The sequence below is a fragment of the Anas acuta genome, chromosome 17 (assembly GCF_963932015.1).
Source record: "Anas acuta chromosome 17, bAnaAcu1.1, whole genome shotgun sequence".
NCBI lineage: Eukaryota > Metazoa > Chordata > Aves > Anseriformes > Anatidae > Anas > Anas acuta.
In genome coordinates, this window is record NC_088995.1 from 12,759,287 (window position 1) to 12,785,392 (window position 26,106).

The following is a 26,106-nucleotide window of genomic DNA, read 5'->3' on the forward strand; positions in this document are numbered from 1 at the left end:
TTCAAAACAGAGGGCAGCTTTCTCGCCATCGGGGTCACCCCCTTGTCCCTTGGTGGTGCTGAGCCCACTCCCCCACCCGAGTGTTTCCCAGGTGGGTGCACCCACCAGGCACAAAATGGGCACCGCTTCTTACTTAATCACCACTAACACGCCTGTTATGGCAAGCTCCTGGGCCTCAGTGCTCGCCTCTGCTCTGTTTGTCTGCAAACAGAGCCGGTGCTCCCCCCGCCTATTTTTTCCCTGTAGACTGCAGAGCCCTCACCAGGTAGTTCAGCATCACTATACTTTAAAAACAGAAAACTGAGGCATGTGGCAGTGAGGCCACCCAAATAACAGAAAAGTGGGAGAATGCAGCCCCCATCTGAGAGCTCCCATAGTCACACACACGCCTGCAGCCTTCCAGGTCCCAGAAAAGCCATGGCCTGCAGGAGGGTGATGGGAACGTACCTGAGGATCGGAAGGTCCAATATTCATCATCATCAAAATGAGTGTCTCCTGCTGTGTGATGGTCTCCGGGGAAGAAAGCATGTGCCACCGTGCCACCTGGCCCGTCAAAGGGGTAGCCGTCGTTGTGATCTGCCTTGGAGAAGTCTATCTGGATGTCAGCATTGTTACCTGCCACTTCATGGAAATTCAGCGGGGTGATGTCGCTCCAGACCTTCAGGGCGTAGTACATCAGGGCTCGAACTGTGTCGTGGCCCAGGTGGGACTCTTTTGGGAAGGTGCGAACTCTGAAAGAAAGGATAGGATAAAGAGAGGGTAGGTCAGGAGCAGAAATTAACTTCTCTGAGGACCACCTGGAAGAGCTCTGCAGGTGCCTGGTGCATCGGTGAGGTAGCTCTGAAGTGCTCCAACATGCTTCATAGACATGTGTTGGCGAGGCTCTGAACCACTTCTCTTCCAGGGCTATGAGGATTTCAGAGACTGAGTTTGGGTCCTCTGGAAACACCGATCCCGTCTGACACACCAGATCCTGCTGGCCCAGAGCGCCGTGGGTGCCAGGATTTGACTTCTGCAGCCTTTGCACAACGCGCAGGCCCCTAGGTTTTCTTGCAACAAAGCAGATTATTGCTCATTCTTGCTATACACACATGGAAATCCAGCAGAGATTTGCTGCCTCCATATATCTCCCAGTAGGTCTACTGGCAGTATAAAATGTACTCCAAAACCAGGACACTGCCAGCAATTTCTGAAACTGCAATCCGTAACAAGGAGGAAGAGGAAAAGATGCATTTTATATAAACCTCATTCAAAACCCCTCCAACTTCTTGCCTGCAGGAGACAGACTGATGGCACGCTGTAATTCAGAAGCTCCTGCCTTGCTTCTTGGTGGAAAAAGCATTGCTTAGCTGGGGCTTACCATCCTAGTGCCCTCGCCGAGAGGCTGCATGGTTTCTCTGTATCAGCACAGCATCGCTTGGTCCCCAGCTCTGCCTTGCTCTGGAAGAGAAGCCAGGTGGGACTAGCAGCGTGCTGGCGTTTGCCCTGCAGCAGAGCATTCAAACCTCCCTTTTGTTCTGTGCTGGCATGAAAAAAGCTACCGCCTCCTGTACAACCAAACCTTGAAAAAGAATTCCTAACACTGTTGATTTAACGCAGAGGGTGAAAAGACAAAGATGCAATGAGGCACCTTGGCTTCTAAAAGAGTATGTTTGGATAATCTTTCATTGACAGTTTTGACAAAAATAAACACTTTCCAGGGAAATATACTGTTAACTGAGTAATTATTGACAAAAGACAAATCTGCTGGAAAAATTCTGGCCAGCTCTTCCCCAGTAATAATGGCCACTTTATTTCTTGTGTACCAGCACACCAACCAAAGTGTTCATGAAATATTCATGGCCTGACAGATTTTAAAAGCAGAAGCAACAATTATGATCACCTCACTTGCCCTCTGCATAATATAGCTGGGAGAACATCACTCAGTACTACACCCCAGCATGGAGAAATGACCTGACTAAACCCCTAGAGGTAATTACAGGTGTCAGAAAGGGATGTCACGCCACTCAGCTCTTCCGACGAATAATGATTTGGGTATTGTTAGGCACTATGGAGCAGTGAAGGGGAATAGGAATGACTCACTGGTTGAAGTTGGAGGCTCATGCTTTCATGTGTTTGCTTCCTATCGCATGCCCTCAGAGCTGCGGCCCCAGGTGGGGAACACCTCCTGACCTGGCCAAAGCTAGTGAGCATGAAATTTGGGACAGAGCAAAAACAGACATGTGAGAAGTGCCAAATTCTGCCTAATGGTTTCTTGGATGAGCTTGGGAAGCCCAGCCTGGAGATGCTGGGGATGAAATGGGAAATCAGGCAATAGACATCACAGCCAGAAGAGCAAAAATTGGGCATAACTCTGCCTTTGCTGTCTGTAGGCAAAGAGGGTGCTTTACAGCTAAAGTAAGGCTGTTTGTATACACATAGCACCGGATAATCACAGGACTTCAAACAAAACACACTCTAAGGCAGACAGCACGGTGACACAAACAGCATGAGCACAGGATTAGACAAGACACTTGTCAGGAAAATTTTTATTTACAGAGCAGACTGCCTATAACTAGATGGAGAGCATGGTGCCCGCTAACACCACAGCATATACGTGCTATTGCTCTAATTTAAAGTGCCATTGTGAACCTCTGCAATACAAAAAAGGTTACCTGGTTTCCAGATATTCCTTAACTAAGTATCTTTGTCTTCCAGAAGAGTACTCTGGGCTTCATTAAGCCCTTTACTCCCCTTATGTTTACTGAACAAGTAATTACATGCATAACGCACACTCTGCTTATTCTAGGAATTAAGACCTCCTCTCCAAGACTGTGGTGCCCAGGGCAAGGACTCAGATGTGATGACATTATCTGCTCTTCCCTCCTCAAGCCTTGCTCGACCTTCTACGGCTGTGGAATTAGGACAATTAACCTGATCTCCGTTGTAAAAGGACAGTGGATGAAAAGCCACGTCTAGATAGACAAACATGATTCATATTCATTCCAATCCCTGACACCAGAAATGTTAGATTAATGAATAAACAGGATCAACGCTTACTTTGCTTCTTATAAAAGGTCCTGCACCTCTGAGCTGACCCATTTTTATTAGCATGCTGCAGGTGTGAGTGAACCCCTGCCCCCACATCCTTTATTCATTACCAGCATTATTTTTCACGAGAATCCCATCAGAGTTTGCAGCTCAGTATCTGATTTGATTGCAGGAGCTCTGCTAATTACTTTCAATGAGATTAAGAGAAGACTATTATACTGATAGGACATTTGTTGGCATTGCATTACCCAGTTCCACTGAAAAGGAGGCACATTTCCAGCACAACGCGAAAGCACACAGGGCTAAATAAGCACCCTCCCACCTTGATTATTATTATTTGCAGCAAATGGTGCTTAGGTACCCAGTGGAGAGCAGCGTTCCTTCTTCTCAGATGCTAATCCCTCCTGAGACTCCCCTTACAGAGCTCCAATCTCGGGTAAAAGCCTGATTTGAGTAATCGGAGAGAAACCTCCTTCCTCCAGCTGGTGTCTGCTGGGCCACCGGGGAGGCACGGAGGATGAGGGCAGCAGGGCAGGCGAGCATCAGCTCACCGGTCCCTCCCCACATCCCCACCATCCTCTCTGCTCTGTGCCAGCTTTGCAAACCCCTTCCCTGCGGGAACTGCAGGTTGTGGATCAAGATTTCCGGCCGCTGCCAGTCCATCATGTATCCCCCTTCTCCTTCTCTTGTCCCATCCCAAAGTAGCTTGGGGTCCAAGCTGGTTACGAGCAGAGCCCAGAGAAGGCTGGTCTGGCTGGCAGCTATGGAGGGCCAACCGTACCAATGGTTACTTTGATTTCCAGGTTCCCTTTTGGACGTTGTCCTCAAAAAGACGAAAGTCAAAGAGTATTAGAAATGTATGAGAAATCAATTGCTGGTTAATGAAAGAGCTCCTTCATGTTGTGCAGCCCTAAAACTTCAGAGAGATTGAATAAATGCTGATAGCTACCAAACACAGTGGGTCATGGATTGCCTGACAAACCCAAATTGATTTTTTCGAGGACGAAGGAGAGGTAATTGACAGGGTGGACACCTGCAGGCTCAGCCATGACCCGGTGCTACCCCAGCATGACAAGGGACACATCACAGATGTCACTGGGGCCCCTCTCCTACACCACTTGGTCCCCTGCTGCCACACCTGAGTGAACACCTGAGCAGAAATGGAGGTTAAAGCTGGGAACTCTCCTCTGCCAGAAGCAAATGATGGCACTAGAGCAGAATTAGCTAAAGGAAAACCAGGCTGAAAACACAAGGAGAAGCTCCTGGGAAGCTGGGGAGTGCAGCTCCTGGTGCTGATACTGCAGCAGACGGCTCCCCACCAAACCCCAAATTTAGCCCACTGCCATCTCAGTCTAATCAGCTGAGTGCCTATGTACCACACAATGAGAAATCCCATGCAAATAAGATGCATATGTCTTGGTATCCTGGAAACTTCCCATGGAGATGAGGCACAGGAGACAGTGTGCCTAGAGCTGTGCTGGGATGCTTGGAGGCTGTGCAGGCTGCAGGCTCTCCTGTTTTTGCTCCCTGAGCCTTCCAGACCTACAGGCTGCTTGTGCTGGAGACAAAAAGAAGAAAGCTGAGCAACCTGCGTGCCTGTAAAATCTTGTTTGTGAGGGAGTGCCTCCTCCACCACTGCATGTGCCCATCCTGAGAGCATCCTTTGGTACCGCTTTGCTTGCCCTTTTATCCCAGCCTTGGAATTGTTCAAGTTTTCTTCACCTTTAAAATGCATGGCATAAGAGAGCTTGGTTTTGTTTGATTTTTTTTTTTTTTAATCTTCAATCAATATGTAGAAGGTAAGTATGTAAAACTTTATGCCTCTATTGGCAGATTTTCATGGCAGTTTCTAAAAAGCTATTTTAATTTGAAGTGTTGGGTGTAAATATCATGCTGGAGTTTCTATAATGCTATAGCCTTCTGTTGGCTTATACAGCTCCCAGTCATAAAATACAGCCCTTTCTTGAACAAAAGCCAAGATCTTGGAAAGGATGAAAGGAAAAGAAGAAGAAATGAGTTTGTCAGGAGATGGAATTTTTATATCAGACATATAAAATAGTCTCTCTCTCTCTCTTTTTTTTTCTTTTTATGACACTCTTTGCAGCAGGGCTGGGGTGTATCCTGGGGCTGTGACCACCAGAAAAACCAGACACATTTCCCTTCAGTGCCTTGCTCCAAGCACAATTCCCAGCCCCATGGTGGGACACAGCTCGGGTTTGTCCCCTGTCTGCTCAGAGCAGCCACCGGCGTCAGCAAACTGAGCACATCCCGCTGCTGTGCTGCCTCCAGAGGCTTACAGGGCACCAGGGCAGGTGTTACCAATTCACTCAAAGGGAATTTTTCCTATCTGAAACACAAAGTTATTCCTCTTACCTGTGAGGACAGGGCTGGTGGACAGACAGAGTGTTTATGCCTGCTGGTGGCTGGGGCCATCCCTCAGGCTTCTCCCTGCCTTAGCACCCTTGCCCCAGCCATTACGAGAGGCCCTCCACAAGCCAAAATCACTTCTTTCTGAAGCTAATGGCTGAATTATATTTCTCTATATTTCTCTTTTCTGAAGACACGGTCTCAGGGGGATGTGCTGGCATGCAGACCAAATCCCTGTTAAGGCCAGGGATTCAACACTTGTCAACAGCGACAGCTGAGACCCGATTTGTGACTGCAGTGAAGGTGGACTCGCTCTAGGGACTACATCAGGATCAAAGAGAAGTTTATTAACAATAAGGAGATCTATTGATGGGATTTTTTTCACAGGGGCTTTCAGAACAGCCTGAGCATCTCAGGGCACACCAGCAGCTCTTAGAACAATCGCTACCACACGTGGTCTTTGAGGGAGGAAACATGAGTCTCAGACCGCAGGTCTCGGTGGGACAGGGACAAGGAGATGCCCATTTCCAGACCTCACCTGCAGCGTGGCTGCGGGGTGCCCTGGAAATCAGACCTAACCCTCTGTGTTTTGCAGGGCCTGTGATCCACACACATCGCTCACCAGCTTTAGGGGAAAAATATTCTCCCACGGCAAGGACTAGAAGAAAAGGACCAAATGCCTCCACTACCAGAAAGCGCTCCCGGTCCTTGGTCTCCTGTGAGGCGAGATAAAAAACCCATTTGTGCTGAGCCAAAAATGTGGCAGCTGCTTGAGAGAGCGCAAAGTCCCAGTGAACTCCAGAGAAATCATGCTGCAATGCAGCAAAAAGTGCCCAGCCAACCTGCTGGCCAAATCCACCCCTCTGCCAGCCCGCAGCCTCACGGGGCTGGGGTCCTACAGCTGAGGGAGGAAACCCACGCTGGGATGGGCAGGAGGAGGCTTTAAACAAACAGTCCTCTGGGTCCCAGGAGCACAGAGGGACACGCTCTAACACACCACACCGAAACTCTTTGCAAAGCCTTGTTTAGCTGAGCGTGTGCGTTTGTCTCTTCGTGGCCTCATGGAACTGGTGGAGGATGAGCTCCTACCTCCAGGACAAGTTCCTCTTGTTCCACTTGGTCACAGCCTGCGTGTGCCGCCTCCTCCTGGCCACCGGGCCAGCCAGGTCTGGCAGAGAGCAGCGAGGGGTCTTCATCAGCTCCAGCGTGGCCTCATCTGGTGGCAGAGAAAAGGGAAAAATGGGCACAATGAGGAAGGAGCAGCCCTGGGTTAAGAAATACCACAGCACCGGCATTCACCGGCTGTGGCACGGATTTGGGCTGAAAGCACTCTCTAAACACCCAGCAGCTGGGGCAAGGGGAGGTGACACTCAGCTCCAGCACCCAGCCTTCTGCCACTTGGGCTAAGCGTTAGCTGCCCCCTTAGTGTAAATTATTCTGTCTGTGAATTGGCCATTATTCCCCTGGCAAAGCCAAGAGACATTTGCATGTAGATAAACTATATCCCTGTTAAGCTAGAAGCACATTTGGAAGCTGTTCACATTACTTATTTATTTTAAAAACTGAATGAAATCTTGAAGCCCCTGTTCTCACCTGTAGAAATGCAGGTGGTTGTACATTCACGGATTTTCATACTGGTTTCACCTCTTTACCTTAAATAAGGGGCAAACCCAAGTCATGTTTGCAACCCCCCCTTCCCAAGCAGCAAACTCAGAGACAATAAAAAGTATGGCCTTGCTCCTAGGCCTCCTGCAACTTCTGATAAGGTGGAGGAGAAATGATTGCACACGTTTAATTAAGAGCGGAGGGGAAAGTCTTAGTGTCAGTATGTTGGGGACACAGCAGCAGCTGCTCAAGTGGCACTGGCTGCTCTGAGGGGCTGGCGAGGGCTGCACGGAGATGAGCCTGCTAATTAGCATCTTCTTTCTAATTGTCTCCTTGAACAGAGGCAGGGACAGCTCTACATAAGCACCACAGCAGCCCAGCTGAGGGGACAGTGGGGAGGAGATAAACTGCCCAGGTTAAAACTTGCTTTCTCCTGTCCTCACGAGGATAGGGAGGGGATGGTCCCAGCCATGCCGGGCTGTGAACCTGCCCCGTCCCAGACGGTCACGGTCACCGCCACCAGCAGCAGGACTTGTCCTCCTCCTCCCTTGCCCTGTGCCCCACTGGCCAAGAAACCAGATTACTCCCTGTACAAATCGGGAGGTTTAATCAAGATTTTTGTTCAACTCAATTTGAGGCTGCAATTAAGGCTTTGAACAGAACAACCTATCAGCTTTAGTTTCTCTTTTTTCTTTTTGAACACATCAAGAGCTATTTTAAGCTATTTTAAGCACGACAGGAACCCCAAGGGTGTGTGGGTCTGGTAAAATAATTGCTTGCCTCAGGTTGTTGAAAGCACAAGGCAACAAAGCACCTGAGCCATGTAATTACTCTTCCAGCTGCAAACCCGGCCGTCTGTCAGACTCGGGCTGCGACCCAGCTGCACGGCAGCGCCAATCCCCCCTCCTCTGCCACAGCGGGGACAGAAGGGCCTGGCACCCACTGACCTAGCACCCCCGTGGCTTCCAGTCCCCCGAACCGCTGCATGGCCGTGATGGCTTTTGTCAGCTCCTCCTGTGTCTGCAGCTGTCCTGTGACGGGGTCCGGCGGAGGCAGATAGCCAAATTTCATCAGCCAGTCCTGCGACACAGGTAAAGGGCGGTGAGAAAGAGAAAGGAGAGAAATAAATGCATAAAAAGGGGAGTGCTGAAGGTCCTGCCCGTTCTGCTTGGAAATACCATCCCCATTTACACATTTACACACGGCTTCCCTATTGAACAGCGTGGGCCCTGCTAACAAATGAAGGTGTCACAACAGATCTGTATACATTGCTTAAGTAGCAGGACCCGGTGACCTTCATGCATTCCAGTGCTGACATCTAATTTTCTCATCCATCTGCAAACCATCCCCGATAGTGGCAGCAGCGGGGCCCTGCCCATGGGGTCACACCATTGCCTCGCAGTGCTTGGGGGGAACCTGCTGCAGGGATGAGCACAGAGAGGGGAACGCGAGCATCCCTGTGGGGTGGGGACAGGGCTGTCACCCACTAGTGAACAGGCACTGGGCTCTGAAGTCCCCTCAGTGCAGCCCAGTGGCTGAGGATGCAGAGCTTTGCCTTGAACTTCAGCAGGGCTTTGACTGGAAACACACTCAACCATGAGGCCTCGAAAATGGGGACAACATTCTGAGTGTTGAGATTCGCAGAGACCCAAGTTCACAGGAGGAAATGAACACCTGCCCTGTCCCAGAGCCGCAGACAGATTCATGCTGAAACCCTGTAGAGAATATCCCCATGTCCAGAGGCACCCCCAGATGGACTCTGAGCAGTGGTGATCAGGGAGCTGCCACCAAATGAAGCCCACCAGATCAAACACCACGGAGGTGTAGAAGTCACTCTTAGCGACTGATGGCTCTTCCCACGGGGAGGCCTAGCAGTGAGCCTAGCTCCTTTCTGCCTGTTGCCTTAAGGCATTTAGGGCCAGGTGTGGGTGAAGCAAGGGGGGGCTGCGAAGGACCCACACACCCCTCTGCGCGGTGAGCCAGCACGGCTGCGTGCCCACGGTCACGCTGACACGAGCGCCTCATTAAAACCAACACCGCTGTTCAATAGGAATTTGTCTTCCAAGGCACCACGCGCTTTTACAAGGATCTCTCTCTTCCTCTTTTCAGCCTAAAACTGATGAAAATAACACAGTAAATCTCCTTCTTACAACTGCTTTTTAACTGTCTGGTGAATTATCTTCCTAAATCCTTCCTTGCCTTCTTGCTCGCTGATATCTCCTACCTCAGCAGAGGGATCAGCAGAGAATAATACCGCATGCAGAGCACCACAAACACCTACCCTCTATTTGCTTTATCTGTATCAAAGAAGCATCGATCCATTGAGCCTCTTGAAGACTGTTATTGATCCCGACTTTCACCGTGGTCAATATGCCACAAATTTACGGTAGTCAGATCAGTGCCAAGAGGCTGTATCTGCTTACCACTAAAATTCAAAAGACTCTGCGCTTGCAAGAGCCATCCCGAATGCCACAGCATCCCCAGATGTCCCCAGCACGCCCCATCGAACCGTTCACACAAAGGTTTATGACAGATCTCCCAACACTTGCTGAGGCCGTGGCACCAGCCGTCGCCATCGGGGAGCATGGCTCCTGTGCTGAATTTCTCCCTGGCAGTTCTCCTCCTTCCCCACGCCTTTCCTGGCTGCCTTGTTTCAGCAGGTTGTGTATTACTGAAGGCAGCGTATCCTGCCATTTCTTGCTGATTCATGGCACAACCCTGTTAGCGAGTGCCTGGTAGAAGCACCAGCAGCATCTCAGCCTCCTGTCGCCCTCAGGCTGAGGGCCAGGTTTGGCACTCGCTTCCCTTCTCATTGCTCTTCTGTGCCCCATTGCATCGCAAAAATGTTTGTGACAGAAATTAGAGACACAATTCACTCCTGATTGCTCCTGAGAAATTGGCTGTGACAGGGAACTCAGCAGTTGGCCCACCAGTTGATGAGGATGGTGTGGTTTAATTTGGTTTCTCCCCCAGCCGTGGAGCCGTTGCCATTTCTCCTCTAAGGACAGCAGAGCCATGGGTACATGAGACCTGCAGAGCTCAGCTGTGCCCCTGCCTCCTGGAAAAGGAGGTAGCAGCAGGCCAAGGACCTGCTCTGACTGAGGGCAAGGTTTTGTCTCTTTCTTGATCTGAAGGAACAGAGGGAGCACGAACACCACGGGCTGCTTCAGAGCAAAAGGAGGGCTCTCAAGAAAAGGCACAAGGAACAGGAAAGCAGCATGTGCTTTTCACCTGATTTTCCTGCACATGGCTTTTCATCTAGACCATGATTATCATGCCTCAGGCTTCCCCACAGTTTTACAGACCTCTGCTATACCACTCTCCTTCATCTCGCTACCAACGTAAGGAACTGGCCAGCTCGCTCTCTCCCAATAAACTAATTCATAACACTGAACTTTCACATCCTACCTTTGCTGGGGCAGACAATTTCATTAGGGAAAAAAGCATCTGGACTCGGAGATGACAAATGCCAGAAGGAATTGTCTGCCTAATTAGGTGTGCTCTGTGAAAGCTTCTCAGATATTTTCTTGTCCTTAATTAGGACAAAAGTTAAACCGATGAACTTTCATAAGTAGAAAGTATGAGAACATCCTCCACTGAGATAACTTCAATACATTCACTACGTATTTCAACCTTTTTTAAATTAAAAAAGAAAAACTTTTTTTTCCAACTCTCATTAAGTTAAAATGTTTAAATGAAGCCGTGATTTCAGCTGAATGCTAAAATTCTTTAAATATATTTCTTGCCTGAGTTGACACGATAAAAACTTCTCCTTAAAAATGTGCTGAGTTAAACAAATTGACCTAATCCCATGAGGAGAGGCAGCTTCAGCAACTCTGTTTTCAAAAGGGGAAAAAATTACTTCCCCAGAACATTCAGATGGAGCTGATAACTGATGCTGCTCCCAGCTCCGAGACGAGACGGGAAGGAGAAAAACAGAAAAGAGCTGCCTCGATGGCATGCAGGGCAGTGAAGGGCCCCCTTGGCCCTCAAACAGCCTGCTCTTACCTCTCCCCTCCAGGTGGGCAGGTGGTGCCCAGCAAAATATGTCCTACCTGCTTCAAAGTGACCTTCCTTTGCAAAGCGGCTGCCGTGACGATGACACAACAGCAGCATCCTGCGCAGAGTTGCTCCATGTGCATGTTTGCAGGCAGCTTGCTCGTGTCGCTGGCTAAAAATAAGCTGCATCAGTTTTTCTCGTCTGAGTTCCCCATACTGCTGAGCATAGCCTAATGGGGAAAAGCCTGCTTCATGCCTTAAAATCGGTAACAGAAGCCAAAACTGTAGTTTTGGTTTTTGTTGTTTTTTTTTTTTTTTAAGACACAAAGTTAGGGAAACTGTTCATGAAGTTGTCCTCTGCCCTGCAAACAAGCCCAGTTTCAGCTTCAGACTTTCTTGCTCCTTAGGCAATTTGAACCAAAGGCCAGGGAGAGATGCTGCTGTGGAGACATCTGGGACTGGGGCTCTCCAGAGCCACAGTAAAAGGCTGGCTCCAGCAGCAGCAGCAGCAGCAAAGCCTTGGTATCACAGAGCTAATTTTCAGATTAAAATGGCAATTTCATTTCTTTCATATCTTCACTTCCTTTGTATCAATACCCTTTTGTCCTAAAACCTACTTACCTGCTTCATTTTGAAATAGATGTAGATATTGTCCCTCTTTTATGGAAGATTTATGAGCTCTGTAAGTTTGCTTTTACAAATATTAATATTATATAAGCTGATGGGCTCGTTCAACTGCCACAGGCAAAAAGAAGTCTCAGTCAGCAAGTTTTTCTTCTTGAAGATTTCTTCTTAAGGGTCATAGGTTGGTGCTTACAAGAAGACAACATAGTTCAGGATAATGAGGAGCACATAAACAGGATAAACAGCAAAATCAGGACAAACAGAAAAGCTCTGCCAGTTCTATTGTATTATTAAAATAGCCACGTTGCTAAAGCTTAGCCAAAAACATCAGGGTCTTGATATTGCATAAACATCCAGGAAAAAACCAGCCTTAATCCCTCAGAGTTGACAGGACTCCCTTTGCTCAGAGATGCAGATCTTTATTCCCGCTTCACTTGTCGCATCCCCCAAAGCACAGCAGAGCTTGTCCCCAGCCACTCTGCAGACACCACTGTGCACCCTGAGCTTCGCACCAGTCTCTGCCACCACGGGACCAGCTCCCCCCCGTATCAGCTCCCACACTGATGCGTGAGCCTGAGCCAGAGGTGCCACCAGCAGGACACCCCCAGCACAAAAACACCAGCCCTGCCTCAGCAACAGCCACCAGGCAACACAGAAAGCTTCAGCAACGTGGAAAAATATATATACATTTCTCATTTTTATGCCTTCCACATACTTAGGGAAGGCAGGACACAACGGCCAGCTTCACCCGGCTCAACCTCTGCCAGGATGAGGGGCATGGGCACCACCAAATGCAAGGCAAGGGATGCTGCCAGCTTCATGCTGGGCAAGGAAGAAAAGGCAAACACCCTACTCACCAATGTTAATGGCCCAGATCACTAAAATAAAGCTGCAACTCAAACATCCAGAACTAATTTCCAAATTACACTTCACTTTATCTCTGTTGCTACCATTAAATAGGGTGGAAGCTTATTTATTTATTTTTTAAATTAAAAAAAAAAAAACATCACCACCACTGAAAGCTAGATTAAAGGCAAATTGCTTTTGGCTGTTTGAGTTTTTCTTCCAAGCTTTCACTGGTTTACAGTATTCAAATTTTACAGTAATTTTCATGAGATCAAACAACCTGAGGAACAACGCCCATTAATTAGAGCGACGCATACGGTGCTGCGATACTCCAAGGAGCGCGCTCCTGTGATGTAACAGCCTCTGGGCCATGCAAAGCCAATAATTTTCTTCCAAAGGTTGACACGCACCTCTCTAATGAGCTATTGCATGCACGTAATCAGCTGATTAATTCATTAGAAGAAAAAGTGCCGTTTGGGTTAGAAGCAGGATGCCTGTTTCTGCCACTGCTGAACTGCGGGAAGGGTTTCATTAGCTCATGCTGGGGGGGCCGGTTGAATCCAAACAGCTTTTTAATTGGCTGTGTGCAGAGTCCAGGGTAGAAGTTAATGCAGCTGCTAACAATGCCCTCTCCCTCCCAATTGCTTTAAACGCTCGCTCAGGTTAACAACAGAGGTGTTGCAAATGGCCATGACCTACAGCTCTCACAGACAGCAGGTCCCACGGCACGGTCTGCAGCAGACAAAGTGTACAACTTGGTGACGTCAGACGTGGGACCTCCAGGTCAGTACGGAACCTGCAGGAGAGCAGCTCTGCTCCGACAAGGCTCGCTGTCAGCCAGCACCCAGATGCCAGCTTGGCTGCCTGCAGGCCTTGTGGGACATGCCTCAGGCTCCCCTGTATCCTCAAACGCTTGCTTGCAGGGTTGTGCATGTGTTGCTGCTCTCCTGGGATTTGAGGAATGATGTGTCGTGCCGTGCAACATGTGCATGAAATGATATTATTGGGATTTGGAAGGCAACGTCCCCCAGGCCCTTGCGGGTGCTACACAAGGTATCGGCATCTCTTTGGTTGAATGGATTCTGAGCACCTTCCCAGAAACACCGAGGTAATCAAGGGATGCTGCAGAAGCAGGAAGGAATTCTCTGTGGACCAAAGAAACAGTGTTTCAATCTCTTTGTACTGCAGATCAAAGAATCAATTCCCATACATACGAGACAGGCAGAACAGCATAGCACAGAGCAGTGTTTACTAGAGCTGGTTTATGTTTCTTTCCTGAGCAAGAAAAACTGACAAAACATAAAACAAGATACAGTTTCTCCTGTATTTTCGATATAAAACTGTATTATTCCTTGTGGAGATTTAATATGCCAGGGATTTTGGAGGGGTTTCAGACACTTTTTTTTTTTCATCATGTTCCAAAAACTTCCATGCAAAGGCAATGAATGATGCAAAAATTTTTGTGAAATTGAAACTCCAGACAACCATCAAAACAGGAGTTTCAGGGAATAGTTTTTATATATATTATTTTATTTTTTAATCAAATAGTTTTGCATAATGCTGCCTGTCATGGTGAAACACCCTTGTCACTAATTCGTTATTTGAAAAGAAAAAAGTCCTGGCATGTAACAGTCAACTGAGCTGCAAAGGGATGCTAGGTACATGACTGAATTAACAGTCTTCTATCTCGCTACAGCAATAGCTCAAAGCACGGGAGCTGTCACTGAATGCAACCCGTGAAAAGAGCCCTGCCCCTTCTGTGCTCCTGGGCATCCCCTTCGGCTGGATGGTTACTGCCATCCTGGAGGATGCAGAGAGCAACCTGGAGGGCTGCTCTGAGCTCCCCCCTATGGCCGGGTCACTCCGAGCCTCGGATGTGGTGTGAAGGAGTTAAATGAAACGTCACCAGATGCAGTTCTTCCAGCAGCTGCGAAGCCAGGAGAAGCCTTCTCCCCACGTGCCCTGCTGATGTCCGCACGTAACCAAGGGAGAGCTCTCCCTGCTCAACGTGGGGAAATAAATCCAGGCAGGAGGCTCTGTCCCTGAAATCACATCATCTCTGTATGAAGAAAAACCAAAGCCAGGACTTTGCAAAGCCAGGGTTTTCTGGGCACAGGACACGGGAACGTCCGTGGTTTCCTGGACAATTTTGCAAAAGACTCAGCAGAGTCCAGAGCAGCCAGGGGCTGCTGCAAGCTGAGCCAGCTGGAAAATGCTCCTGAGTAAACATCTGCTGGACAGGCACTGAGGGAACAGGGAGGACTGAAGCCCTTCACCTCATCTACTCCCCAAAACAAGGGGGCTGGCAGGGAGGGCAGCTGCTGTTCCCCCCCTTGGAAGCCCCCACAAGCCCTCTCCACCACACCAGCCAGGACTGTGACCCTGCAAGGGCAGCTCTCCTTGGATCCTCTCTGCACACAGCTGTTTGGACGTTAATTAAAATCTCCAGTCCTCCTGAGTATTTGATGGTGGGCCACTGACATCATCGTGGCAGACTGTGCAGCGAACTCCCAAACACTTCCATCCTCCAGCTGGATCGGGACCAAGGTGAGTGAGGGGATGATGAATTCTTTGAAAAGAAGAACAAATCGCTCTTGAGCAAAGTGAGAATGAGCAGCAAGGCTCTCCTGGGGGCTGACTTTAGAGGTCCTGGTTTTGCTTAGCGAGCCTGCCCGTCTCATTGGACCCAAAGAGCACGTCTGCTCGCAGGACGTAGGGAAAGTCAATGGCGCATCGAGAACACAACGGCGTTCATCTATATTCCCTCCCGGTCTCACCGAGATGAGCTCCTACTCTTTCGGTTTCAGTCATTAAACAAACCACGTCTGGTGGCTAACTGAACAGGCTGTTATACAGCAAAGCAAATCTCTCACTAACTCCACTTACTGGCTCTTTTATTAGGACAGGGCCCCCTCCAGGACGGGCTCTGCACCTGAATTCCTGCAGCACGACCACCACCACCAGCGTCTGCCTCGGCCATCCACAGCCTCCCTCGCAGCCTCCACCCCAGGATTTAGAGTGGCACCTCCATCACAGCTTTACTGTCCCCCTACTTTCAGAAGCCAATATTTTCCCTTGATAAATCCTCCCAGCTGCACATCGCTGCTCCATTCACTAGTTACGAGATCAGTGGCTTCCTTCCTGCCCCTTGTAGCACTGCGCTTCCCTCCAGCTCAGTACACTTGGTTTTCAAGACAACCTCAGGACGCAGACTGCCTGTTCAAATATGCTCACAGCACGGCTTGCTTTTCCTTTTGAGAGACTGCAGAAATTCCACCACCCCCTGCAAACTGGGAATTCAAAGTCTCCGATTGCTGCGTGCTAGGGCTGATGCTGGGCCTGCCGACAGCAGGTGCTGCCCCTGCACTCACTGCAGCAGCCCTCGGGCTGGCTCTTAGGTGCTCCTTCCCATTTAGTTTTTAGCAAAGAAAATATTGTGACATTAAGAAATCAATACATCCGAAGCTTTGCTGGAGTGTGAAATAGAGCATCCATCTGGGAAAGAATTTAGCCCGCTTACATCCCTGGGTCTGTGTGACTGCAGGAAAAGCACCTTTGCTACCTGGCTGGCTCTGTTGCTTCCCACAAGCTCTTTAAAACAGAAGTATTACAATGAGCTTTTCTTGTTGACAGGCTCTTTCTATTAGCTGTACGAGTGTCTCGAACAATTATTGATGCTGTGGGCAACTGCTGAACTGGAAAAAAAAAAAAGGAAAAGAAAGAGCCTTCTGTTCAAGAGCGAGGCTATTGAATCAAAAGGAAGCAATAATATCGCAGTCCTCGGGTGACCAGCCCTAAGGTGAAAACAGCAGGCAGGAGGAACTCTTCAGAAGTACTTCAGGAACAACCACAGGCTGTGGGAGCTGTAAGAAATTGCCCACTGAACAGAGGGAGATAAAAAAGACACCCGAAACATGACAAAATGTTGGACAATTTGCAACACATGACAAAATTCTTTAGCGATTTAAACAACCACACCGAAATGAATAATTTAACTTGCTCTCACTAGTCCAGGGCATTTTCTCGTGGCTACCAGGAAGACTCTGCTTTCGGTGAGAGCTTGTGTTAATCATGGCCTGGGACCAAAGCAGTTTTGCAGAAAACAACCAAAACAAAGCAGAAACAGAACGAAAACACAGCTCACACACCTCCCTAGAGCGATTACAATTATACAGAACCTGGCTTTGGCAAAGAGCTGAACCCTGCAACCCAGAGCTTGCTTTTACCAACACTTCCACAAAACACCAATCTGCATAAAAATGAATACAGAGGTACACAACGCTGTTATCTCTCAGGCACTGCGAGCTGCACCAAATTATGCAGCACCGCTTGTGTGCGTACAGGACCCCTGCAGCTGCTGATGGCCACAGAAGTGGGTACGAGCTGCGGGTTGTGTACTACTACCAGGTCTGTTCGCCTTTTCTGCCCCCACCAGGACTGCAGCTCCATGGGGAGCCCTCGGTGCTCCCCGGTGCTGCCAGGGCCACGTGAGATGCTGGTGTGAGCACACAGCCATCCAGCTTTCCCAACCCTGCCTGTCCTTGGGGAAGCTCGGGGCTGCATTTATCAGAGGGGGATGGAAGTGCGCATGCTGGTGGTGTGCTGCAGAAACAGGCCAGGGCACAGAAGGGTGTTTAATTAAGCAGAGGTGTTTTGGGGCACTCGCCTCTATGCTCCTGCGCACCACGCGCAGCGCTGAAGCCAGCACCTTATGTTAATTGCCTGGTGCAAAGCAGGGATCCTCGTGCTCCCAAAAATCAGAGGGCAGCCTGAGTCTGGGTTTGACCGAGCATTACGCATGCACAATGCTGAGCATCGTGCGTGAACAGCAATGTCCCTCATGAGGAGTCCCTGTTCCCAGCCCCAAAGAGCAGCAGCCAGCAGCCTGTGACGTGTCGCAGTGAGCAGCAGCAGCGGCAAGGCAGCGCGTAAGTCATCCCGCAAGAGGCGATGCTTTATGCATGGCCTGACTCCGGCTGCGGACAATAAATAATATTTCAGTGGCTTTTAATGTTCCCTTGAAGAACACGGTTACAAAATATTGTTGTTGTGACTCATGTCTATTTGAATGGGCAGGGGACTCGGTAGCCGTGAGCTGAAGGACAAAGCGTCCCACCGTGCCCACGTGCAGTTTGGGGTGCTGTTCCCCAGGGATCCCTGAGCTCTTCCCTTCAGTCTGTGGAATTTTTCACATCGGCTTTGCAAGGTGAGGGGCGGGGGTGATCTGAAGCCCTGACACACAGACGAGCCCTCTCCTGCCATGACAGCACTCTGTGCCATCCCAGCCCCGAGGGACATCTTGGATCCACAGCTGATCTTAATTACAGCAGTGTCTCCACTCGCTGCCATCCTGCTCGCACCAACATGCAAATTAAAGCCTCGCCTGCAATTTTACACTCCAGGCTTGTGACAGATGAGCCTTTTTCCCCCCACCCTCCAGCCTGTGTGCGCGCACATCCCCTTCCCAGCACGGCTGGAAACAGGCACATTTACGCACAGAGACCATCTCTCCCCCGCTGCGCGGCAAATGATGAAATGAAAAGATTATAAAACTTATATATTTGAAAGGGCTCTAATGGGAAAATATCCCCAATCTTCTGTGGCCTCTCTGCAGTGTTGATACAGCCTGACACAGCTGGAGGCATCCTTCACCTTCCTAGGTGTAAACAGCCAGACTTTACATACCCATTAGGTCTGTTTGCAGACAGATGGCGAGGTTAAGGGGTCTGGGCTTCCCAGCCAAGTACCCCACAATGGGACAGAGCTAAGAAGACCCCATCTAATCGCTCCAGCTACGGCTGCTCTCCTTAGGCCCCAGCCACATCTCTGGCACACCAGGCTTGGGTTTTATTACACGAGCACTGCAGGGAGATGGGCATTTGTCTTTTGTCACATCACTGCTACAAGCAGGCTTCTGCTTGGTGATGGCAGGACAGAGGGACAGCCCCGAGCAGCTGACGTACTACCCAAGATTTATGGGGAAATTTACCCCCCAGCCCTGTTCTGTCAGGAACCACAGGGGTATGTCTGACACCAACCAAACTCATTACACAGAGAGGCCTTCTGCATTCCTGCATGGATGTGAAACACCGAGAAACTCCTGGAACAGCCATCCTGCACGGCAGAGCAGAAAACCCATCTGCTAAATTGGATCCATTTAATCATACCAGCTTTGTTTTCTTTTCTTTCTTTCTTTTTTTTTTTTTTTTTTCTCCTTTAAGGCCCATATATTTTGACTACCTCAGCCCCATGACACAAGCTCTGTAAACACGTTTGATTGAAAATGTCAGAGTGACCATCTGCAGCCCGCCAGCCGCAGCCTTCCCCCAGCAGGAGCAGGGACGTGCCCTGCCACGCACTTCAGCCCTGTGGCTAGCATGCCCTTTGTTAGCTACGTGGAAGCCAACTGGCCAGGCCTGCTGTCTCCTGCCCCACAGACGAGGACGATGTCCTCTCTTGCTGAAGCATGAGTGAGAAGGTGACCAGCATCATCCTGCAGCTGCAGAGCAAGTCCATAGGTCCCACACTCTGCTGCAGCGTGGTGATGGACATTGCTATGGAAAGAGGCCAGAAAACCCTCTAGAAAGGTTGAGAAAGGTGGAACAGGTATGTCCTCAGAGGGAATAAAGCAAAGCACCAGGTTCTGCTGGCTGCTGGGCTCGAGGCTTGCCTTGAGTGCACAAGAGACCTGCAGAGCAGGGCGGGTGATGGCCTCATTGTCCTCATTTTAATTCTTCCTGCTTTGCTCAGGAAAGGAAAAGTACTGCTGTGCTCAAACTGCAGCAAGCACAGTAGAAAACAGCACCAGTAAATAAGCATTATTTGCTCTTTAACGCGGGAAACACAACAATTTGACCTTTCCAGATACCTGTGCAACCTTCCACAAACACAAACCTGCCTCTTAGAAGGGGTTCTGGGCTACATCCAACCTGCAGAAGCAGCATGGAGAGCACTCACACAGCTCTAAGCAGGTCAGCTACCGCGACCAGTCTAGCCACGATAACGAACCAGGCTTGTTTCATGCAGATTTTTCCTACGAGAAGCCACAGCCACCAGCAGAGACATTATCCCTTGCTTTCTTCCATAGCAGGGATGCAGACTTGGTGCGAGCAGATCTGCTGCAGCAGCGCAATTAACCTACTTGAGCAGAGCTATCCCCAGGCAAAGCACAGCAGCAGCAGGACACAGCCCCTTCCTCAAAGGGATGCAGCTTCCCAAGCACAGGACGACCAACTTCATTGATGGAGCTATTAATCCCAGTTAATTTTATTTGGCAAAATAACCAAGAAATCAAAATGTAAAACCAGAAGTTAATGCAAGTTTAATCTTTTGCATCGATTGCCCATCACATGCTTATTTAATAGCTTAATCTAGGAGCACCCAAATCAACACTTTTCTAGCAGTACAACCACCAAACCTCGGTAAGCAACTGTGCTGTCAGCTTGTGCACATTTGGGCCATGATGGTTAACAAACCCATGGCAGCTTTGCTTTGGGAGCTTTGGCTTTTCTCTATTTAAGTCCCTTGGGAAAAGTGGCAGCTTTGCACACAAGAAGTCCTGCGGATTTTCAGCAAGAAACCAGGTTTGTGTGGGCAAGCTGAATGGGGACACACGAGGCTTTCCTTTTTTTTTTCCTTTTTTTCCCTTTTAGTTTCTTCTTCAATTAATACGTTTTGCATTCTCTCCCCTCTCCTTTGTGCTTCACAAGCCAGCCGCTAGCCTGGCTGCGTGACTGTGGGCTGGCCGTGTGGGTGGCAGGAGCAGCAGAGCTCCCAGCACACCCGGAAACCCCCAAGTAGCTCAGCCAGGCTGCAGAGCAGAGTCCTCATCCTGGGGCTTCCTCATCCCGTTTTCCACCTGCACACAGAGCATCAAAACCAGGAGGCCTTGTTCCCAGCTCAGCAACTGAAAGGAAGGTGCGGAGTCCCCTCCTTGCTCGGCTTTGCACAATCTTTCCCCCAGGCTGAGCTTTCCAAGCAGTAAAAGAAGACGTCCGAAGTCAGTCTTGTAGACAAGGGAAGAAATCCTGCAGGCAGAACTTGTTGCAAGTTAGGCTGGCATTGTCATGTATATATTCTGTGAATTAATGCCTTTTAGCTAAGCTAGCAAGACTTGAATCTTTTCCAGCCTGTAGGCTCATGGTTTCACTAAGTAGCAGGTATTGACTTTTAAAAAGGCCAAGATAATTTTATGATCATCAGGAATATTTCAAGCCACACAAAGCCAGATAATGACATGGGGGAAAATAGAAAGAAATCAAATCAATCCACATATATCAGGCCCTAATTACTGACTGACAACAGCCAGGAAGGAATTTTTCTGTCCTGAAGCAGCATCCCCTATGCTGCTGGACGCATGGCTGGTAAGAGCAGAGCATATTTGCCCTTCACAGGACGGACACAGGGATGGAGCAGCAAGAGCCGTGCTCCCAGGGGACACGCTGGAACACTGGGACATCTGGCACCCCTTGCTGTCCCACCTGGCCTGTCCCCAAATACCGGGGGCACTTCCACCACTGCAGAGGTCCGATCCAACCCTGCTCTTCCCGAAATAACCCCCCAGCAGCGCTTCCCTACCAGATCCTGGTGGGTGCAGTTACAGCGAGGGCAGCTCTTTGGGGACCCTGATGCAGCACGTCAGATAGCGGGGGTGGCTCAGCGCCGGGCAGGATTGCTCACCCAGGCTGCTGCCAGCCGCGAGGACATCGTGTTTCTGGCCGCCCACACATCCGATGGACACCGCTCGGGTGGCCGTCTAGATGCAGACAGCCCACATCCCCGGCTGGCAGGGAGGCTCACAACTAGGCTAAAAATGAACAAAACATGGGTACGGTTAAAGAGGAGCTGCCGGGATGGTGCATCCCAGTGCTCTCCTGTCCCATCCACCTACGATGCACTGAGATGTGCTGATCCCAGCACCCCCAGAGCCCTCTGTGAAAGCCAAAAGAACCCCTAAACTTTAAATCCATTCCAATTTGCCACTTTCAAGAATGGTAAATTTGGGATGAAACCCAGCAGATGAAGAACAAATGAAGCCCCAGCTTCTCCAAAACTAGGGCAAAACCCCACAGCTCAGCTGGGGCTGGGATTTCTGCCCTGCACCAGGAGGTGGAGGAGCCGCAGTCCTGCAGCACCGCTGCCAGACCCAGCCCAAAGCTCTGAGGACGAGCACGGCAGCTAAGGATGGCTGCTGATGGATGGCTGGAGAGGGAGGAACAGCAGAAAACACATTCAGAGTGCTCCGACAGCATTTAATCTGACTAAAAGCCACGAGCAGGAGCCGATGGGAACAGCAGCCCACCGGCTCAGCGGGTACCATTTTAATGGGCTCTTTGTTCACATCGTGTCCAAGTTCCTACACTTAAGTCCTCATGCAGCTCCCCGGCTCTCACGGCGTGAGTGACAGATAGGGCAGCTTCTGCACCCACTTGACGGGGTGGTACGGGGAAAGGTTCCTCCACAGCGAGCATAAAAAAGCAGCAGGGGAAGCAGGTTATTAAACACACGGAGAAGGGGAGAAGAAAGCACTGCACATCCCGATAGGGAACCTCACAGACTGCTTGGTAAGAGGACAAGCAGCAGCAGAGAGCAGCAGCAAGAGAGCCCCTGGTGAATACGTGGCTAAATGGGAAATTGGGCTTGCCCACAGCAGCGAGGGCAGCCACCTCAGCACCCTGCTGCCACCTCCCTTCACTGCTGGGGGCTCTGCTGGCTTCCCCCACTCACAGCCCTGGTAAGCAGCTGGTATGGGCAGGATCTGGGCACATGCCAGCCACCCTGACACCAGGGATGTCCCAGGAGAAGCCCAAACCTCTGCTGCTTGGGCAGAGAAACTAGGGAGGGGGAGAAAAAAGGCAGCGGGTGAGCAGGGAGCCTCCTCTGAGCCATCCCTGAGTGCATTTTAATATTACGTATGGGTGGACTTTACAGCCAGGCTCCTTTTGAAATGCATCTGATAAGGAAAGGTTAAAAAATCTTAAATTATTCTCTCTGAACTGGGAGGCTCGAGAGATGCCTTTCATGTTGCTAAGGTACTGGAGACGCAGCCTCACGCAGGCTCTGGCTGCTGCAGGGGCTTCAAGGAAAGACAAGAAGTTCGCGGGAGATGAGATTTCTTTGCACTTTTGCACTTAACACAATGCAGACTCCAGCTGGGACTAGATACAGAAGTGATGACACCCCCCATATTTTTTTTTCCCTCTAAATTAAAGAGCTGGCTGAATATGCCATTATTCAAGCTCTTTTTGCAGCATTTTTTGAACAAGGCATCTCCAGGATGCCTCATGAAAACTGGGGCAGCATCCTCAGATGTTGTCCTTCCCCTTGCTTGGTTGGAAGGACCAAGCAGGTCTTACGTGGCCAAGTGGCTCTCAACAGGTCCTACACGGCCATCACCCAGGGCTCCCCACCAAGCAAGGTGCAAGTCCAGCATCCCTCGCATCCCATATCCCTCGCAGATGATATGCCCCATGGTAGCAGGACACTGCACTGTCCATCAGGACAAAGGCTGCTGCAGGGTGGTGTTTCGGGATGCTCTGGTCCAGCCTTGCTCAGCAGCTACCTCCATCCCCGGCCACCAGCTCACTGTGTGTCTCCTGGGGGGTGGCTGCTCCTGGGGGAGGTGCTCCCAGTGTCACGCACTGCAGCGCTGTTCCTGCTCCCTACACCCTGCCAAGAAGTGGATTAGTTAATAGGCGAGCAGGAAATATTTACTGTTTCCCATAACAGGATGTATAAAACTCCCCCAGCGCCCTCTTCAAAGGCTGTGAATGCCTTGAACCAAGAATATGCTAATGAAAGGATATGGAAAAATAAAAAAAAGTTTTAAGACTTTGCCCTTCTGCCTTTCCATACAGCAGCCCACTCTCCAAGCCCAGAAATCAGAGGAAGGGGGGTAGGCAGGAGCACTGTCCTTGAGGGACCTGACACTGCCCTGCTCCGGGCAGCTCTGCAGCATCTCCAGCAAGAACAGGGGCAAACCCAGCCTGGGGGCTGATTACTCAGGCTAACGAGCTGGATGAGAGCTGAAGCAGCTACACGGAGAACACATAGTTATGCATCATTTTAATTATGCCTATAATAGCTTTATCTTTTTGTTACCTTTTTTCATTATTGAAAACCTTTCTTTTACAGGTACATCATAACTCTTAAATCCACCCACCAACAAAACTACCTGTGAATAATTTAACGCACCACGAGGCACCAATTCCTCCAAAACCAGCAGTCTCGGAGCCCCTCTTGGTGCCTGACACTATGATAGGGCACCAGGGTACCCCGAAGACAACACCATATATCTCCTCCATGCCACACGTGCTTGTTCAGAAGCCATAACAGAGGAGCCTGTGCAAGAAGAGCATCTCATGGTGACCATCAATATCCAGGAGAGGTCCCTGGCAAGCACACGAGCAGGAGAGCCTGGCAGCGAGCCTGCAGCACAGGAGCTGCACAGCAAGGAGGGGAAACCTTCAGCTGCCTGGTACCTTCTGCTCTGGGCACCCACAGCACAGCCAGAGCTGGGCAAGGGTGTTCCCTTCAGCACCACAACACTGGGGTCAGACGGAGAAAAGCCAGCATGGCGTGTCAGCACAGGGGAGATCGCATGCAACTGCTAAGTGCCAGTGCCCCCAGAACAGCTCCCAGGGAGGTGCAGGCAGAGCCTCACCCCCAGGGGCAAGCAGCTTGTTGTAGCCCACAGCCAGCACCTGCTTAATGACCAGTTTTCTAACAAGGCTTGCTAGCTTTCCTAATTACACAGCAGCACAACACCTTAATTTTTCATTTGCCTGCCTCTCTTTTTCCTTCCCATAAAAACAGAGAAAATCCCACCTGTGCAATGTCTGTCCCAACACAACTAACAAGACTTGGACCACAGGCATCTGTGCAGCCAGGCTTTTACTTTCCCTTCCTTCCAGTTATTCCCACAGTGAGGCTGCATTAAAAATGCATGGGTCAGACAAAAGATGCCTCACAGTGGAAGCTCTCACTCTTTCGGTCTCGCTTCAGCAAGCAGTTGTGTCCCAGACCCAGTGAGGTCAATGAGAATTAAGCAGGTGCTTAAGCTTTTGAGTTCCAGGTGTGTGAATAAATTAGTAATTCCTGAACAGTGCACATGTGCATATTTTCCCGGTTGCTGAGGCACTGTTTTTAAGCTATTGAAGTGGATCGGTCTGATTGCCACCTGGGAGAAACCTTTGCTTCTCCAAGACCTGCTTGCACTGCTTACGTCTGTGTTGCTTTTGGAAGGGGAGAGGTGCAGGGAGCTCCCCTGCCCCCAGGCTAACCGTGTCCGGAAAGCAGTGCAGTCGCTGCAAGGGCCTCCTGCAAGTGAGTCAGGCTGGGAATAAAGACATTACTCCAAGGTAACGTCAGATTCTGCAGCGGCACTGATGAAAGCGCAGCTGGCATTACGCGTTGGGTGCTGGCAGTTCTCTGAACTGATGCAACAAACCAGTGGCAAAGCAGCGATTTGCAGCCAATGGCTTCAAGGTGAAGCTCAGGCAACACGAAGTTCCTCCACATCCCTCCTTCAAAACCCAGTGCGTGTCCCCTCAAAATGCAGGGGGATGCTCTGGGTTGCCCCCAGTCCCACCTGCCCAGCCCTGCGAAGGGCCCAGTCCAGCCCGGTAGAGCTGGGACCGTCCTGGGAGCAAACAGCCTTTGCTGAGGGGCTTTGTCCTGGCTGGCAGCAAGCTGAAGATTCAGAAAGCAATGAGAAATTTGGGCTGTCAAAGTCCACACTGCAGTAGTTACAGAGGAGTTTAGGGAGTGAGGAGATGAGTTAGAAGCTTGCGGCTGGTTGTTCACAACCCCAGGACCCACCCTGTTGTGACAAACTCATCCTCACCCCCTGACCCAAAACATAATTCTTCCTTTGTTCAAAACTGGGAGAATTGTCCAAAAAGAAATGAGAAAAAAAAAAAAAAGATGACAAAAAAACACCCCCCCAAAAAAAGAGCAACCCAACCCCAATTTTCTAATGCACGTGCCCTGATGTGCAGAAGCCAATTACTCAAAACGGAGGTGAATCAATGAAGAAAGGCTCCCAGGTGCTGGGGAAGCAGCAGTTGGCCTTTCCCAGGGCTGTGTGAAGCCCGGATCAATGCAGCTTTCTGGCTGCCATCTGCGTATTCCGTCTCTATCTCCCTATTTATTCCAGTGATGGGTTGCCAAGGTGTCAAAATCAAATCATTTGAATTTCTCTTGAAGTGAAAGGTACTCAAGGTTCAGAATTACACCTTGACCCAGGCAGATCGGTTTGCAGGAATTACCACCAATTTCTCTGGTTGCAGATTGCAAGTGTTCAGAGGAGAAGGAAAATAAAAACGCTAGTCCTTTCTTCACCTTGCATACAAATGTGATCTTCTTGCTCTTGACATAACCATGCTTTAAAGAGCTTCACAAACATCTATTTCCTCATTTGGGCTCACACAGAAGACATATTATCTCTTTTAAATATGTCTTCTCCTTGGCAGTGTGCAGCCTAGCCCCTATCTTTAACATTTTAAGAAGCTGCCAAGTGGTTATTTGCAAAACCGATGTTAGGAGATGGATATAATCTATTTTAAACCTCAGCAAAATTGGCCAATTTCAGGAGGTTTTAACAGACGGATGAATTAATCACATCGCACAGATGAT

General features: G+C 49.7%; 1 protein-coding gene across 1 annotated transcript in view; it reads right to left on the bottom strand.

The window, feature by feature from the left end:
- MMP17 (matrix metallopeptidase 17) overlaps positions 1-26,106 on the bottom strand; it is a 52,045-nt gene that overhangs the window by 12,963 nt on the left and 12,976 nt on the right. The window contains exons 2-4 of the mRNA XM_068654405.1: positions 7,950-8,082; positions 6,487-6,613; positions 448-731 (exon numbers count right to left, since the gene is read on the bottom strand). Coding sequence (XP_068510506.1) covers positions 448-731; positions 6,487-6,613; positions 7,950-8,082 — 544 coding nt within the window. The remainder of the gene's footprint in view (positions 1-447; positions 732-6,486; positions 6,614-7,949; positions 8,083-26,106) is intronic.